Consider the following 18,620-nt stretch of genomic DNA (forward strand, 5'->3'; position numbering starts at 1 on the left):
CAGAAGTTTGAGACCAGATTGACCAACATGGTGAGACCCTGTCTCTAAGAATACAAAAATTAGACAGGCATGGTGGTGCGCACCTGTAATCCCAGTTACTGAGGATGCTGAGTTAGCAGAATCGCTTGAACCTGGGAGGCGGAGGTTGCAGTGAGCTATCACATCACTGAACTCCAGCCTGAGTGACAGAGTGAGACTCCATCTCAAAAAAATAAATAAAAACTGCAAATGTAGTGCCAGGCATGGTGGCTCACATCTGTAATCGCAACACCTTGGGAGGCTAAGGGAGGTGGATCTCCTCAGGCTAGGAATTCAAAACCAGCCTGGCCAACATGGTGAAACCCCATCTCTACTAAAAATTCAAAAATTAGCCAGGCATGGTGGTGCATGCCTGTAATCTCAGCTACTCAGGTTGCTGAGGCATGAGATCACTTGATCCCAGGAGACGGAGGTTGCAGTGAGCCAAGATCACACTCTGCACTCCAGCCTGGGCATCAGAGCAAGACTCTGTCTCAAAAAAAAAAAAAAAAAAAAACAGCCTGCAAATGTAATACGATATGATTTTAATTGTTAATTTCTAGAAAAGTCAAACTTATAGAGACAGAAAACAGATCACAGTGTAAGGAGCTAAGGACCAAAAAAAAAAGGCTGAGAAAAGGAGCACAGGGGAATTCTGGGGTGATGGGACTGTTCTATACCTTGATTGGGGCAGTGGTTACATGGCTGTATGCTTTGTCATAACTCAAAACTGTACATTAGAGTATATAAATTACAACTCAATACATTTTTAAATTTTTTTTAACTAAAAAGATAGACAGAGTTTCACCATGTTGCCTGAACCGGCCTCCAACTCCTGGGCTCAAGTAATCCGCCCTCCTCGGCCTCTCAACTTGCTGGGATTACGGGTGTGTGCCAACGCACCCAGTCACACCTGATTTCTTTTTTTAATTGCAGACATGATTTCAGTTTTAAAAAATTAAAATGAGCAACAGGTAAGAAGGTGGCCACCAGCAAGCAGACAAGTGCCAGTTATGTGCAGAAGTGTCACAAGGCCCCAGAAGCACATGGCCCACTTTTAGACTCTGTGGCAGAAACTGACCAATAGCTGTGGACAAGGTGTTCAATGAGATGGTGTCAGATGAATGTGAAATCAAACCAAGCCAAAGGCTGAGCAGCTGTCTCACCTGGCCTTCCGTGGGCTGGGCACTCTGGAGGCCGTCCTTGTCCTCGAGCTCCAGCAGCAAGTACACGGGGGGCTTGCAGTCTTTGGACTCACTTAGGAAGCCTCCTGTGTCCACCTTCCTTTTGATGGTGGAGTTCCAGTGATTCTTCACAGCATTGTCTGTCCTGCAGGGGGCAGCAGGGGGCCTTTGAACGCCAGCTCTGTGGGTGGGGTGCCACCAGGCACATGTTCACTAACCTCCCTAAGCCAAGTTCCTGCTCCTGTAAATGAATCTTCCACCGGATGAACTCTAAGGTGTCTTTCAGCTCCAAGATGAAGTCTCACGAGTCTCTAGCCCTAATAATTTACAGAGCATTTCCACAGAGCTCTGTGAAATAAGCAACTGAATCATTCAGGCTATGATAAAAACTATAAAACGACATCAGCTACTGTCAGGTTCAGGTTTTAAAAAAAAAAAATTTTTTTTTTTTTTTTGAGACGGAGTCTCGCTCTTTCCCCCAGGCTGGAGTGCAGTGGCACAATCTCAGTTCACTGCAAGCTCTGCCTCCCGGGTTCACGCCATTCTCCTGCCTCAGCCTCCCGAGTAGCTGGGACTACAGAAGCCCACCACCATGCCTGGCTAATTTTTTTGTATTTTTAGTAGAGATGGGGTTTCACTGTGTTAGCCAGGATGGTCTCGATCTCCTGACCTCGTGATCCACCCACCTTGGCCTCCCAAAGTGCTGGGATTACAAGTGTGAGCCACCGTGCCCAGACAAAAAAAAATTTTTTAATTAAAATAAAAAATAATGGCCGAGCGCGGTGGCTCACCAGGCCTGTGATTTTTGTAAAAATACAAAATTAGCTAGGCATGGTAGCACATACCTGTAATCCCAGCTATTTGGGAGGCTGAGGCAGGAGAATCGCTTCAACCCAGGAAGCGAAGGTTGTGGTGAGCCAAGACCGTGCCATTGCACTCCAGCCTGGGAACAAAAGTCAAACTCCATCTCAAAAAAAAATAAATAAATAAAAATAAAAATAAAATATATATATATAAAAAATACCAGGAACAGTGGCTCACGTCTATAATCCCAGCACTTTGGGAGGTGCTGGGCATGGTGCTGGACACCTGTAATCCTAGCTACTTGGGAGGCTGAGGCATGAGAATCGCTTAAATCCGGGAGGCGGACATCACGATGAGCCGAGATTGCACCACTGCACTCCAGCCTGGGCAACAGAGTGAGACTCCATCTCAAAAATAAATTAAAAAAAAAAAAAAAATGTAAAAAAAAAATTAAAAATTTTTTTTTAATTATAAAACTAAAAATATGTGCTTGGAACTCTCACCCCCTTCCCTGCCCACTTCGAATGTGTAGAAACCATAAGCAAACACTGTCTGCTCATTTCCATTGAGTCTCACGCTGACCTCAGATGCAAGCCCTGTTCACTTCCCACAGACTGGTAAGTGGCCAAAGAGGGCAGAAGGCCCACTACTGTTCACCTCCCTGAGCCTTGTTTTCTTTATCTGGAAAGTCAGAAGACTACGTCATACTCTGTCATTCACTGAAGATTCAGTAGACACATCTACAGTAGAACAGTAGCATAAAGCACAGAGTAGGTTAGTAAAGAAACAACGTGTAGCAATAAAGGCATAGAGGAATACAGAAGGATGGGGTAGTACCACAAAAGTGTATAGAGGTATAGTGGTGAGAAGCAAGCGGCAAGTCAGGCGCAGTGGCTCACGCCTATAATCCCAGCACTTTGGGAGGCTGAGGCAGGTGGATCACCTAAGGTCAGGAGCTCGAAACCAGCCTGGCCAACATGGTGAAATCCCATCTCTACTAAAAATGCAAAGGTACTATGCTTACACACAGTAGGCACCACCTTCTTTGGAGTGCCAAGCAGAATGCTCTTCCCTTGAAAAGTGAACAGAGGCCGGGCGCGGTGGCTCACGCCTGTAATCCCAGCACTTTGGAAGGCCAAGACGGGCGGATCACAAGGTCAGGAGATCGAGACCATCCTGGCTAACACGGTGAAACCCCGTCTCCACTAAAAATACAAAAAATTAGCCAGGCGTGGTAGCGGGCACCTGTAGTCCCAGCTACTCGGGAGGCTGAGGCAGAATGGCATGAACCCAGGAGGTGGAGCTTGCAGTGAGCCAAGATCACGCCACTGCATTCCAGCCTGGGTGACAGAGCAAGACTCCGTCTCAAAAAAAAAAAAAAAAAAAAAAAAGAAAAGTGAACAGAAAGTAACAGCTTGACTGAGCACCCAGACTAAGAGGATATCCTCGGATCATTTGCACTCTAAGCCCTTAGGGACACAATGCTCACCAGGCAAAGGTGTGGGGTAAGGGGTGCTCCTGGTGCTTTGCCCAGATCCTCTGTCCCTATAGTGCATCCAATCCCCCAGCTGACGGACATGCTGCCAACGGCTTCTACTATGACTTTATCTGCATAACAGCCCTTGGAAGCAGATCACCTGAGGTCATGAGTTCAAGACCAGCCTGGCCAACAAGGTGAAACCCCATCTCTACTAAAAATACAAAAATTAGCCAGGCGTGGTGGTGCATGCCTGTAATCCCAGCTACTCAGGAGGCTGAAGCAGGAGAATCGCTTGAACCTGGGAGGCAGAGTTTGCAGTGAGCTGAGATCATGCCACTGCACTCCAGCCTAGCAACAGAGCAAGACTCCCTCTCAAAATAAAAGAAAGAAAAAAAAAACAGCCCTTGGAAGGCACAACCAAAGGTGCCCCAGGAGTTCCCCAGCCCATGTATACATGTGCCCTCTTCACACGTACATGCCTGGCATATATACACATGAATACACACACCACTTAGCCTTACAGCAGGCCAAAGCTGGATTTTCCAGACCCCATCTCTTGCTTGGCCCTTTCCCTACTTTTCTCCACTCCTTCCCTCACAGGTGAAAACCTTTCCAAAAGATCCCATGTACCTGAAACTCTGAGTCACAGGTTCTGCTTCCAGGGAACCTGACCCAAAACACCTCCCTAGCCCTCCCACTCCCCAAGACCAGAGTATGGGGTGCCCCAAGCTATAGTGAGACTCATTCTTTTGCTCACATATAAAAAGCACCCACTGTGTGCCAGGCATTATTGTAGGCACTGAGGATCCATCGGTAAATAAAGACAGGTGGCTGCCACTGACAGTTGAATCTAGCAGGGGAGATGAATGTTATCTCCAGCTAAAACTGGGGTACACACTACTCCACAGACAGGTGTGGGCACAACACAGAAGTCACTGGGGACCAACTACAGTCTGGGAGAACAGATAAAACTTCTCTGAAGAAATAGCGCCCCCACTGAGAATTGAAGGATAAGAACACATTAGCTACACAATAGGCACAAGCGGGAGTGCACTGCAGGCACAGAGTAGCACTAGGAGCTGTCAGAAGACCTCAGGGTTCGAGGGACTGAAAGGAGGCAAAGCAGCTAAAACCAAGTGAGCACAAGTGACAGTGGATCAAAGTGAGGCTGGGGGCAGCTGTGAGCCAAACATGCCATGTGGGGAAAGAAGCCAAAGTTTCCAACCCAAGTGTAAGGGGAAGCCCCAGAAAGATGACACATTCAGGTTTGGGCTTTGAAAAGGGATCATTTCAGACTTTGGGGAAAACACACGATCTGGCATTTTCTCTCCCTGCCAGGACCACACTGCCATGACAAGAAAAAGAATTCAAAATAAAGCAAGGCAAAAATTCACAAGGACAAAGAGAAACAGGTAGAAGACAGCCACTAGTAAGAGATTTTTTACAAGTTTTCAGAAGATGGAAAACAGGGGAACAATATCCAGCTTAGGGCCAGGTGCGGTAGCTCACACCTGTAATCCCAGCACTTTGGGAGGCCCAAGGCAGGCAGATCACCTGAGGTCAGGAGCTTGTGATTAGCCTGGCCAAGATGGCGAAACCCCATCTCTACTAAAAATACAAAAATTAGTCAGGTGTGGTGGCGGGCACCTGTAATCCCAGCTACTCAGGAGGCTGAGGCAGGAGAATCACTTGAAACCGGGAGGCAGAGGTTGTAGTGAGCTGAGATCATGCCACTGCACTCCGGTAAGAGTGAAACTCGGACAAAAAAAAAAAAAAACGAACACCAAAAAAAAATATATATATATATATATATTGACAGAGAAGTAAGCTATTGAAACCACAAAATAAGAATAGGGTGCCAGGCCAGGTGTGGTGGCTCATGCCTATAATCCCAGCACTTTGGGACCAGCCTGGGCAACACAGGGAGATCCTGCCCCTACAAAAAATTTTAAAACTAGTTGGGTATGCTGGCAGGCACTTGTAGTCCCAGGTCCTTGGGAGGCTGAGGCAGAAGGATTGCTTGAGCCCAGGAGGTTGAGGCTGCAATAAGCCACACACCTGTACTCCAGCTTGGGTGACAGAGTGAGAACCCTGTTTCAAAAAGAGACTGGGCATAGTGGCTCATGCCTGTAATCCCAACAATTTGGGAGGCTGAGGTGGGCAGGAGGTCAGGAGTTCGAGACCAGCCTGACCAACATGGTGAAACCTCGTCTCTACTAAAAATACAAAAATTAGGCAGGCAGGGTGGTGCGCACCTGTAGTCCCAGCTACTTGGGAGGCTGAACCAGGAGAATCATTTCAACCTGGGAGGCAGAGTTTGCAGTGAGGCTGGATCACACCACTGCACTCCAGCTTGGGTGACAGAGATGAGAAAAAAACAAACCAGCCCTTGGAAGGCACAACCAAAGATGCCCCAGGAGTTCCCTGACCCATGTACACATGCGCCCTCCTCACACGTACATGCCTTGCATGTATACACATGAATACACACATCCCTTGGCCTTATAGCAGGCCAAAGCTGGATTTTCCAAGACCCCATCCCTTGCTTGGCCCTTTCCTTACTTTTCTCCACTCCTTCCCTCACAGGTGAAAACCTTTCCAAGAGATCCCATGCACCTGAAACTCTGAGGCTGGGTGTTAGAATGCCAGAAAAGGGAGGAGCCCTTGGAAAGTAAAATTTTTAGTGAAAGTAACTTCAAATTAAGGGTTAGAAGATAAGAAATCTCCCAGAAAATGAAGCAAAAGAGATGAAAACCCGGAGAAAAGATCATGGAATGCTTTCAGCATTTAGGAAAAAAGAAATTTTTTTTTTTTTGAAACAGTCTCGCTCTGTCACCCAGGCTGGAATGCAGTGATGTGATCTCGGCTCACTGCAACCTCCGCCTCCCAGGTTCAAGCAATTCTCCTGCCTCAGCCTCCCAAGTAGCTGGGATTACAGGCCCACCACCACACCCAGCTAATTTTTTGTATTTTTAGTAGAGATGAGGCTTCACCATGTTGGCCAGGCTGGTCTCGAACTCCTGACCTCAAGTGATCCACCCGCCTCAGCCACCCAAAGTGCTGGGATTACAGGAATAAGCCACCATGCCCGACCATAAACATTATTATTTTAATAACTATGATACATTATTGGAGCAATAGGGACATATGGGGAGTGGGAAAGCCTAAGAAAGCTAATCTCCCATAGCAGAGGATCAATATGTAAACTGGCACATCATTTACAGAGATAGTGATAAAGAACTCAAAAAGATGAGTCTGTTTTAGTAGAGTGAGTTAACAGAGTGGTGACAAAGACTGATGTTTTTCATCACAAACCTTTTAAGAAAAAAAAAAACCTTTTAGCAGATTATAGTACTATCTGATTTTTGACTATTTTCTTTTTTTTTTTTTTTTTGAGACAGAGTCTGGCTCTGTCGCCCAGGCTGCAGTACAGTGGCGCGATCTCAGCTCACTGCAAGCTCCACCTCCCGGGTTCACACCATTCCCCTGCCTCAGCCTCCCGAGTAGCTGGGACTACAGGCGCCCGCCACCATACCCGGCTAATTTTTGTGTTTTTTAGTAGAGACAGGGTTTCACCGTGTTAGCCAGGATGGTCTCGATCTCCTGACCTCATGATCCACCTGCCTCAGCCTCCCCAAAGTGCTGGGATTACAGGCGTGAGCCATCGCGCCCAGCCTGACCATTTTCTTCTTCTTCTTTTTTTTTTTTTGGAGATGGAGTCTCGCTCTGTAGCCCAGGCTGGAGTGCAGTGGCCGGATCTCAGCTCACTGCAAGCTCCACCTCCCGTGTTTACACCATTCTCCTGCCTCAGCCTCCCGAGTAGCTGGGACTACAGGTGCCGGCCACCTCGCCCGGCTAGTTTTTTGTATTTTTAGTAGAGACGGGGTTTCATAGTGTTAGCCAGGATGGTCTCGATCTCCTGACCTCGTGATCCGCCCGTCTCGGCCTCCCAAAGTGCTGGGATTACACATTTTCTTCTTAAAGAAAGCCCATCTACTCTACATCTCAAGCCTATTCTGTGTTAGAAGAAACTGAAGTCGAAGAGAAGAGGCTAACCAAGAAGACAGTGAGCTGGGAACTGGATGAGAACTAGACTCCAGGGTTCACACTTTCTTGCTGAGGCCTCCCTTATCACCATCTGTTCTTTTAAGCTGACAGAAGACAGGGCCTTCCTGGGGAACCACCCTTCCTCCCGACTATGCATGCCTCTGGGAGTCCTGAAGCCGAGGCTGGGTGTTAGAGAACAAGAGCATAGGACCACAGTACCCACCAAGGAACCCTCCTCCATCAGAAACATGGGCCTGGCCTCCTGAGAACCTGCCCCAACCCCCAAGAAGACAGCTTACCTCCCTGGCAACATCTTGGCGATCTCGGCCCAGCGGTTGCCCAGCACCTTGTGGGCCTCGCAGATAATGCGGTCCTCCTCCTCGGTCCAGCAAGACTTCTTCACCTCAGGGTTGAGGTGGTTGTGCCAGCGTTCACGGCACTGCTTCCCCAGCCGGCCTTTCAGGTGCTTGGCAATCAGTGTCCACTGCTTTGTGCCGTACTTCTTAACCAGCTCAATGACCTTGGAGAAAAGCCTCTGGGTAGCCAGTTGCACCGGCCCCTCCCTCGCCCTTCACATCCACCTGAGCCTTGCCACGGCCCTGGGAGGTGCCACCTACCACATCCCCTCAGGCAACACTGAGCGGGTGGCAGGGGATGCCACCCAGTATGATTCTGTGTAGCCCACAAGTCCTACCTGAGGATCTGACCACACCCCTCTCATTTACTGCCTGGAATAAATCTAGGTCAAGAATGCCAGAGACTCTTTCTAGAGCAGAGATCAAGCGGGGGTAAACAAAGGCACCAGAGTCCTGCTTCCCTCTTCAGGGCTCAACCCAATAAGCTAAGTATAAAAAAGCAGAGGGATGAGGAGGAACAACCACAAGGGTCCAAACTAAAGGTGGGAAATAGACTTTCCCACCCCGGCCATGCCCCAGGCTGCCACAAGACCTCCCAGCACTTCTGTGGAAATTGGGAGGGCACAGGCTGAGCCATGGTAGCAGGCATGGCGGGCTGACCTAGCCAGACCTGAGTCCCCACCTGCCCTCAGTCAGGCTTCCTAGCTCAGGACACAAACCACAACATACTCAGCCACAAGAGCCAGGCCACGCCCCGCCTATACAACAGACACACACATTCTCGTGTGCACACAGGCCACAAGAAACTGGGAAGAGTGGGTGCTTCTTTTGGCAAAGATTTTAGTGAATAAATATTTGACTTCATTTCTGTATGGTTTAAATTTTTATGGCAACCACATATCACTTTGTTTTATGTTTTTGTTTTTTTAAAGATTTTATGTTTTTACTTTTTTTATTTTCATTTTTTGAGATGAAGTTTTGCTCTTGTTGCCCAGGCTGGAATGCAATGGCACAATCTTGGCTCACCACAACCTCCGCCTCCCAGGTTCAAGCGATTCTCCTGCCTCAGCCTTCAAAGTAGCTGGGATTACAGGCATGCGCCACCACACCCGGCTAATTTTGTACTTTTAGTAGAGACGGGGTCTCTCCATGTCGGTCAGGCTGGTCTTGAACTCCCGACCTGAGGTGATCCGCCTGACTCGGCCTCCCAACGTGCTGGGATTATAGGCGTGAGCCACCGCGCCCAGCCCAATTTTATGTTTTTACTTTTTTAGAGACAGGGTCTCACTGGTGTGCAGGGGGGCGATCTCAGCTCACTGCAACCTCTGCATCCCAGGTTCAAGCGATTCTCCAGCCTCAGCCTCCCAAGTAGCTGGGATTCAGGTACACCACCACACCTTGCTAATTTTTGTATTTTTTGGTAGATGGGGTTTCATCTTATGGGCCAGGCTGTTCTCAGACTCCTGACCTCAAGTTATCCACCCACCTCAGCCTCCCAAAGTGCTGAGATTACAGGTGTGAGTTACCACACTCAGGCAAAAAAGTATTTTCAAACTAAATTTTATTTTATTCTTAAGAGACAAGGTCTCAGGCCGGGCCCAGTGGCTCATGCCTGTAATCCTAGCACTTTGGGAGGTCGAGGCGGGTGGATCACCTGAGGTCAGGAGTTTGACACCAGCCTGACCAACATGGCAAAACCCCTCTCTACTAAAAACGCAAAAATCACCCAGACATGGTGGCGTGCACCTGTAATCTCATCTGCTTAGGAGGCTGAGGCAGGAGAATCGCTTGTACCTGGGAGGCAGAGGTTGCAGTGAGCTGAGATCATGCCATTGCACTTCAGCCTAGGCAACAAGAGCGAAACTCTACCTCAAAAATAAATAAATAAATAAATTTAATTTCATTCTTTTTCTTTTTCAAGACAGAGTTTCACTCTTACAGCCCAGGCTGGAGTACAATGGCGCAATCTCGGCTCACTGCAACCTCCGCCTCCCCAGTTCAGGTGATTCTCCTGCCTCAGCCTCCCAAGCAGCTGGGATTACAGACATGCGTTACCATACCAGGCTCATTTTTGCATTTTTAGTAGAGACACAGTTTCGCCATGTTGGTCAGGCTGTCTCAAACTCCTGATGTCAGGTGATCCACCCACCCCAGCCTCCCAAAATGCTGGGATTGCAGGCGTGAGCCACCACACCCAGGCTTTTTTTTATTTTTATTTTTTTGAGGCAGGGTCTCACTGTGTCACCCAAGCTAGAATGCAGTAGTGTGATCATAGCTCACTGCGGCCTTGAATTCCTGGGCTCAAACGATCCTCCCAACTCGCCTTCCATCTACAGGCACCCTACCACCACACTGAGTTAATTAAAATTAATTTTAAGGTGAAGTGCCAGCCATGGCTCATGACTATAATCCCAGAACTTTGGGAGGCCAAGGTGAGAAGATAGCTTGAGCCCTGTAGTTCAAGACCAGCCTGGGAAACATAGGAAGACCCTGTCTCTATAAATTAAAAAAAAAAAAAAAAAAAAAGGCTGGGCGCAGCGGCTCACGCTTGCAATCCCAGAACTTTGGGAGGCCAAGGTGGGTGGATCACAAGGTCAGGAGTTCAAGACCAGTCAGGCCAACGTGGTGAAACCCCATCTCTACTAAAAATACAAAAATTAGCCAGGAGTGGTGGTGGGAGCCTGTAATCCCAGCTCCTCAGGAGACTGAGGCAGAGAATTGCTTGGATCCGGGAGGCAGAGGTTGCAGTAAGCCAAGATCGCGCCACTGCACTCCAGCCTGGGCAACAAAGCAAGACTCAGTCTCAAAAAATAGAAAAAAAGAAAGAACAGGAATAGTGGCTCATACCTATAATCCCAGCACTTTGGGAGGCTGACATGGGAGGATCATTTGAGCCCAGAAGTTCAACCAGCCTGGGCAGCATAGCAAGACACTGTCTCTACAAAAATTTTTCAGGCGCGGTGGCTCAAGCCTGTAATCCCAGCACTTTGGGAGGCCGAGACGGGTGGATCACGAGGTCATGAGATCGAGACCATCCTGGCTAACCCGGTGAAACCCCGTCTCTACTATAAAATACAAAAAACTAGCCGGGCGAGGTGGCGGGCGCCTGTAGTCCCAGCTACTCGGGAGGCTGAGGCAGGAGAATGGCGTGAACCCGGGAGGCAGAGCTTGTAGTGAGCTGAGATCCGGCCACTGCACTCCAGCCTGGGCAACAGAGTGAGACTCCATCTCAAAAAAAAAAAAAAAAAAAAAATTTTTCAAGAAGATTAGCCAGGCATGGTGGCACATGTAGTACCAGCTACTTTGGAAGCTGAGATGGGAGGATTGCTTGGGCCTGGGAGGTTGAGACTGCATGCAATGAGCCGTGACTGTGCCACTGTACTCCAGCCTGGGTGACAGAGCAAACCTCTGCCTCAATCAATCAATCAAAAAAATTAGCCAATGCTCTCCAGCCAGTGCAACAGAGTAAAACCTGTCTCAAAAAAAATCAATTTAAAAATACCTAGTTCCAGGCTGGGCGCGGTGGCTCACGCCTGTAATTCTAGCACTTTGGGAGGCCGAGGTGGGTGGATCACGAGGTCAGGATTTCGAGAGCAGCCTGACCAACATGGTGAAACCTCATCTCTACTAAAAATAACAAAAAAATTAGCCAGGCGTACTTGCACGTGCCTGTAATCCCAGCTAATCAGGAGGCTGAGGCGGAAGAATCGCTTGAACCCAGGAGGCGGAGGATGCAGTGAGCTAAGATTGTGCCACTGCACTCCAGCCTGGGCAACAAAGCGAGACTCCATATAAAAAAAAAAAAAAAAAAAATGCCTAGTTCCCTTCATCTCCCTCTCTCCCATGAGCCACGCCTGCCTCGGTAGAATGGCATCCTCTGGGGTGGTATCAAGGAGAAGAGATGACGGAACTCCCAAGGTATACCAGGGCAGTCATGGCGCTTACTGCCTCTTCTAGGTTGGGGACATCCCCAGCCTCTCTGAGCCCTGCTCTCACCATCTATAAAATGGGACTAACAACTTCTGCCCACTTCGCAGGACTGCTATGGCGATCAAAAGAAGGCATCTATGCTTGCCCTGTGAAGGTCACAGGGTGCAATCATCATTAAATCAGGGATAGCAGCAGCTGCCATTTGCTGAGAGCTCACCATGTACAGGACCTGCAAGCCCCCTACAAACATCACCTGCTTAACTCTCATGACAATGCCGCACTGCTGCTGTTCCCCTCCATGGGCAGAACAAGAGAAGCTGAGTAATCAGCCCAACAGCCCTCGGACCATGAGTGGGGAAGTCTGGAGACACTCCGAAACTTGGAATCTCAGGGCTGCAGCCAGGGCAGCATAAGAGTATCAGACTGGCTGGTAGACAACTCATACCCAATGCTCAGCTTGACACCCCAACCCCAACACAAGGCAATCTCACAGTCCTCAGGTTCACTGGTGGGTGAAGGCCCACTGTGTACAAGGCACTGTCCAAACAGTTACCTTCTGGTCTTCCTCTTTGGTCCATGGCCCCTTAACAAGGTCTGGGTTCAAAACTCTCAGCCACCTGTACTGGCATTGCTGGTCAGTGCGGTTCTGGGAAAAGAACAGAAGAACAAACCAATCTGTGAGAACTTCTGGGACCTCGGGCTGGGAGCCTGGTTAAGTACTAGGTTCAGGGGCCTATGGCCTGGGACTAGGCACACCTTGGGTAGGTGTATCCTGTTCCATGCAGCCACCACACACTGCACGCCCACATGCCGGAACACGGACAGTTTCCCTTTGCTACACGAGAGGGCAAACTCGGGCCCCTGTGGGAAGCCACCCCCTACCAACCGAACGCAAGAGGCCACCATTACAAGTCTTTAACTCTTTGTATGTCAGGGACCCCTGCTTTTTTCTAGGAGAGCATTTTTATTCCCTGAAGAGTTCAGATTACACAGAAGAGGGGGAGATGAGGCCGGGCGCGGTGGCTCACACCTGTAATCCCAGCACTTTGGGAGGCCAAGACGGGCAGATCACGAGGTCAGGAGATCGAGACCATCCTGGCTAACACAGTGAAACCCCGTCTCTACTAAAAAATACAAAAAACTAGCTGGGCGAGGTGGCGGGCGCCTATAGTCCCAGCTACTCGGGAGGCTGAGGCAGGAGAATGGCATGAACCCACGAGGCGGAGCTTGCAGTGAGCTGAGATCCGGCCACTGCACTCCAGCCTGGGCGACAGAGCAAGACTCCGTCTCAAACAAAAAAAAAGAAGAGGGGGAGATGAGGAAATGGGGCAGGAAGGGATCTGGTGACTTGCTTTCTGAGCAGCCCAGGCAGTAAGACATATGGCAGCTCCTGCCACACCCCCTCCCTCCCAGACACCTATGGGTCAGGGGTGGGAGAGCCTGAGAAGGAGGTCCTAAGGGGAATCCCCTCATCATCGGGAGGCTCTAATCGAATGTGGTAGCACCCACCAGCCCTGTGGGGGCCTCACCATAAAACCTGCTGAAAGCATCACTTCCCCTCAGTTTCAGTCTCACTGTTGAGAAACCGAACACCTGTTCACTCCTGACTTACAGGAAGATATGCAAATATGCACCACATGCTGCAAATGTCTCAGAGCCTGAAGACCAGCAGGCATGCTGAGGAGCTGGGAGATGTTTACATCAGTGTGCCCCGAATGCCAGTTTAGGAAGAAAGATCCTACAAACGTTCATTTGCCCTGTTTTATTTGGTTTTGTTTTGAGGGGCTTAGTAAGGAACTCCCCTTTTCCTCCCCTTGGCAAAGTCAGACCCAGGCACACTGTTCTCTCAGAGTCCTTGTCCCAAGGGAGGGCCACAGAGGGACTGTACTCACAGGGAAGTGGCTGGCCAGGAACTTCCAGTCCTGCTGTCCAAACTGCCTCACCAGGGCCCTCAGCTGCTCGTCCTGCCAACACCAGAAAGACAGGGGCTCAGCACACATACGTGCAGAAAACCTCAGGGCTGCCCATGACGGAGCCCAATCTAAAAGGAACAGTCTCGTTCATTCATTCCGTCATGAGGTGAATACCTACTAAGTGCCAGGCACTACAGCTGCAGCAGCAGGCAGCAACAGAGCTGCCCCGATCTTACAAGAGGGAGCCAGCTGCCAATCAAAGGCTCACAGGAACAAAAGTAAAGCCACTCCCTGCTGGGAGATATGGAGAGGTACGTGGTGACTGCCTACTCCGGGACGCTAAGGGACAGGTTCCAAGGAAATGCAGAACAGCTAGAATGGAGGAAGCAAGACAGATGCAAGATGATTTTGGAGGGAACCATAGGAGCCAGATCATTTGCAGCATCAGTTCAACCATCTATCATGCAAAACCACTGATGTGTTTGAACAGTGGGTGGTCACAGTCAAACGTGCTTTTTATAAAGTTCTCTTTGCCTGCTACAGGGTGGGAAAGGGGCTGGAAGGGAGCAGAGTGGATGTAAGGAGGTCATTACGGCACTCAGGCCAGAGGTGACAGTGATTTAGCACTAGAAGCAGGAGGCCTGGGCAAAAACAAGAGTAATTAGAAGACAGGCTAGTATCTATCAAAATAGCCTCCCAAAATGAACTACCAATTCATGCGATAATATGAATCTCAGTATCACTATGATGTGTGAAAGAAGCCAGACACAAAAGGGTACACACCGTATGATTCCATGCATATGAAATTCGAGAAAATGTAAACTAAGCTACAGGGACAAAAAGTGGTTGTCTGAGGCCAGTGGTGGAGAGGGATGAACAGCAAAGGGGGGCAAGGAATGTCTTGGGGACAATGGAAATGTTCTATAGCCCAGCTGTGCTGGTGGTTCCATTCAATTGTACTATAAATGGTTGTAGTTAATTGTATATAAAATTTTCCTCAGTTAAATCGATTAATATATAAAGAAAATGTCAAGCCAGGCATGGTGGCTCACACCTGTAATCCCAGCACTTTGGGAAGCCAAGGCAGGTAGATCACGAGGTCAGGAGTTCGAGACCAGCCTAGCCAATATGGCGAAACCCCATCTCTATTAAAAATACAAAAATTAGCCGGGTGTGGTGGCAGGTGCCTGTAATCCCAGCTACTCGGGAGGCTGAGGCAGAAGAATTGCTTCAACCCAGGAGGCGGAGGTTGCAATGAGCCAAGATCATGCCACTGCACTCCAGCCTGGGCAACAAATCAAGAGTGAGACTCCGTCTCAGACAAAAGACAAAAGAAAGAAAATGTCATGCATATAAACAATGGGTATTACTCAGTCAAGGGAATTCTGACGCATGATACAGCATGGATGAAAGCTGAGGACACTATGCTAAGTCAAATAGCCAGACACGGCAAATACTCAGGATTCCACTCACACGAAGCATCTAAAATAGTCAAAATCAGGCCGGGCGCCATGGCTCAGGCCTTTAATCCCAACACTTTGGAAGGCCAAGGCAGGTGGATCACCTGAGGTCAGGAGTTTGAGACCAGCCTGGCCAACATGGTGAAAGCTCGTCTCTACTAAAAATACAAAAATTAGCCTGGCCTGGTGGCAGGCGCCTGTAATCCCAGCTACTCGGGAGGCTGTAGCAGGAGAATCACTTGAACCCGGGAAGTGGAGGCTGCAGTGAGCAGAGATCACGCCATTGCACTGCAGCCTGGGCGACAGAGCAAGACTCTGTCTTGAAAAAATAAAATAAATTAATTAAATAGTCAAAATCACAGAAACAGAGTAGAAAAATAGCTGCCAAGGGCTGGAGGGTGGGAGGAGAGTGAATTCATGTTTAATTAGTTTCAGTTTTCCGTCTTTTTTTTTTAAGACAGGGTCTCGCTTGGTCACCCAAGCTAGAGTGCGGTGGTGCAAACAGAGCCCACCGCATCCTCAACCTCATGGGCTTAAGTGATCCTTCCACCTCAGCCTCCCAAGTAGATGGGACCACAGACACACACCACCATGCCTGGCTAATTTCTGGGTTTTTTTTGGAGAGACAGGATCTTGCATATTCCTCAGGCTGGTCTAGACTGCCTCAAGCAATCTCCTCCCTCCGGCTCCCAAAGTGCTGGGATTACAGGCCTGAGCCACCATGACCCACCAAGTCCTAGACCAGCTGGGGAAACATAGCAAGGCCCTGTCATTAAAAACAAAACAAAACAAATTTTTTTTTGTTTTGTTTTTAATGACAGGGCCTTGCTATGTTTCCCCAGCTGGTCTAGGACTCCCGGACTCAGGCAATCCTCCTGCTTCGGCCTCCCACAGTGCTTGGTTTAAAGGCATAAACCACCAAACTCAGCCTCATTTCCAATTTCAAAGATGAAAAAGTTTTAGAGATCTTTTGCAAAACAATCTGAAAATACTTAACACCACTGAACTACAAAGTTAAAGATGGTTAAGGGGTAGATTTAAGGGGGAGGAAAAAGGGGATAAATTTAAAGAGAGATGGTTTTGTCACACATACAAATTTATATGTATATATATGCATACATGCTCCTAGACAGAAAAATTGGTCACAATGCAGCTCACCACAAGAATCAAAGCCCTCAACTACAGCTCGGCCAGAACCAGCACAGGCTGGGCAAAGTCACCGTAAATTCTCTGGGTGAGCCAGCCCAGGCCTGCACTCACATGTCCACCTGTGGCCAGTCCAGGACACCCTTCCCTACCCAAACCATGCCCCCTCCCTGCCCTGGCCAGGCTCACACCTGCTTCCTCCCGTGTTCCCCAGTCCATCTCTGGCACCACCACCCTCCCTGACAACTGACCTGGATACTATCGTTTCCAAACTTATACTCTTTCCACCTGCCCTGGGACTCCCTGACATGGTCAGCTCCATCCCCGCACTGCCCTCTCCACAGCCACCTCTTGCCTGCCTGGCACAGCGCCCTCTCCCACTCCCTCAGCACTGGTCTCTCAGCCCCAGCCTGTGCGCTATATCTTTTTTTTTTTTTTTTTTTTGAGACAGAGTTTTGTTCTTGTTGCCCAGGCTGGAGTGCAATGGCGCGATCTCAGCTCACTGCAACTTCCGCCTCCTGGGTTCAACAGATTCTCCTGCCTCAGCCTCCCAAGTTGCTGGGATTACAGGCACCCACCACCGTACCCGGCTAAGTTTCTGTATTTTTAGTAGAGACAGGGCTCTGACGTGTTGGCCAGGCTGGTCTTGAACTCCTAGCCTCAGGTGATCCACCTGCCTCAGCCTCCCAAAGTGCTGGGATTATAGGCGTGAGCCACTGCGCCAGGCCACCCATCTGTCTTATCGATTCCCCACACAGCAGATGAGCTCCCCTGAAGCCCGGCTACATTCACATCACTCCCTGCATTAGAAACCTTCCATCTTTGTCCAGTTCAGACTTAGAAAAAAACAAACCAAAAACGAAGCTAACCTGGCTATGCATTGAGAGCTGAATAATCCTACAGCTTCTAAGCCTAACACTCAAGGCCCTCGAGGAATCAGCCCCAATGTATTCTTTCGTCTCCGTCAACCACTTCTCCACACCTTCAAGGACCCTTCCCTCCAACCAAACTGGCCTCCTGTACTGGCTTTTCTCCACCTACAGCCCCTTTCCTGATCTGACTTACCCAACATTTGCACACTGTAGGTCTTCCCTCACTATTAAATTTCCAAATCCTCATCCTTAGCTCGAAGGTCACTTTTTCCATATAAGTTTCCTTAACCTCGTCAGGCAGCAGTAATATCTCCTTCTAAAGGTACTCGCCATCCACTCATCCTACAATTATCAGGTGCCCAGAGCTGTAACAATGAGCACCAACAGACACTGATCCTACTGGTGCCGCGGATGACCACAGCACTTTCCAGGGACCTGCGCACGGTCTTATCTCTCCATCCCAGGGAGAAAGCTGCTCTGGGGTAGAAACTTGGCCTTGTTTATTCTTCTAAACCCACAAGAGCCAAATATAGTCCCTGGTCCACAACAGGATGAGCAGAAAAGGTTTGCTAAGCACGCATCTGGAAAAACATCTTTCATGATTAAAAGGGTTTTACCACTCACACAGCAAGTTTTAGAAAAAACAAAACAAGCTAGTGATGGTGGCTCCTGCCTATAATCCCAACACTTTGGGAGGCCAAGGCAGGAAGATTGCTTGAGCCCAGGAGACCAGCCTGGGCAACACAGCAAGACCCTCTTCTCTATTTAAAAACAAAAAATCAGGCCGGGCGTGGTGGCTGACGCCTATAATCCCAGCACTTTGGGAGGGCGAGGCAGGAGGTCAGGAGATCATCCTGGCTGACATGGTGAAACCCTGTCTCTTCAAAAAATACAAAAAATTAGCCGGGCGTGGTGGCAGGCGCCTGTAGTCCCAGCTCCAGCCTGGGCGACAGAGCAAGACCCTGTCTCAAAAAAAAAAAAAAAACCCAAATCTAAAATTAAGGACATCTATGATGTTACCTGTGGGTTGAAAATAAAACAAAACAAAAAACACTGAAGAACTGAAGACACTAAGAACAACTGAGGTAAAATAAAAAGGCCAGTAGGAGTCTAAAATGGTACAATCAATTAAGAAAAAGGCAGTTTCTGTAAAACTAAACATACACCTATCTCATGACCATATCTAATTATCTTCCCAAAAGAAAGGAAAACATGTATTTGCAAAAAGACTTATGCAAGAATCTTCATGGTAGCACTATACATAACAGCCAAAAACCGGAAACAATCCAAACATCCATCAACAGGTGAAACGCTGTGTGCTATATATACCCATACAATGGAATACTATCCAGTGATAGAAAAGAACAAGTTACTGAATCACCCAACACTATGCTGAACAAAAGCCAGATG

At 48.7% G+C, this 18,620-nt stretch overlaps 1 protein-coding gene across 2 annotated transcripts in view; it reads right to left on the minus strand.

Moving 5' to 3' along the window:
* MYBL2 (MYB proto-oncogene like 2) overlaps positions 1-18,620 on the minus strand; it is a 52,055-nt gene that overhangs the window by 24,167 nt on the left and 9,268 nt on the right. Inside the window, exons 3-6 of one of the 2 annotated variants that reach the window (XM_025399085.1) lie at positions 13,712-13,783; positions 12,373-12,465; positions 7,833-8,053; positions 1,185-1,347 (exon numbers count right to left, since the gene is read on the minus strand). In XM_025399085.1, the coding sequence (XP_025254870.1) occupies positions 1,185-1,347; positions 7,833-8,053; positions 12,373-12,465; positions 13,712-13,783 (549 nt within the window). The remainder of the gene's footprint in view (positions 1-1,184; positions 1,348-7,832; positions 8,054-12,372; positions 12,466-13,711; positions 13,784-18,620) is intronic. The other variant, XM_025399086.1, reaches the window with a different exon arrangement.

Source organism: Theropithecus gelada, chromosome 10 (assembly GCF_003255815.1).
Source record: "Theropithecus gelada isolate Dixy chromosome 10, Tgel_1.0, whole genome shotgun sequence".
NCBI lineage: Eukaryota > Metazoa > Chordata > Mammalia > Primates > Cercopithecidae > Theropithecus > Theropithecus gelada.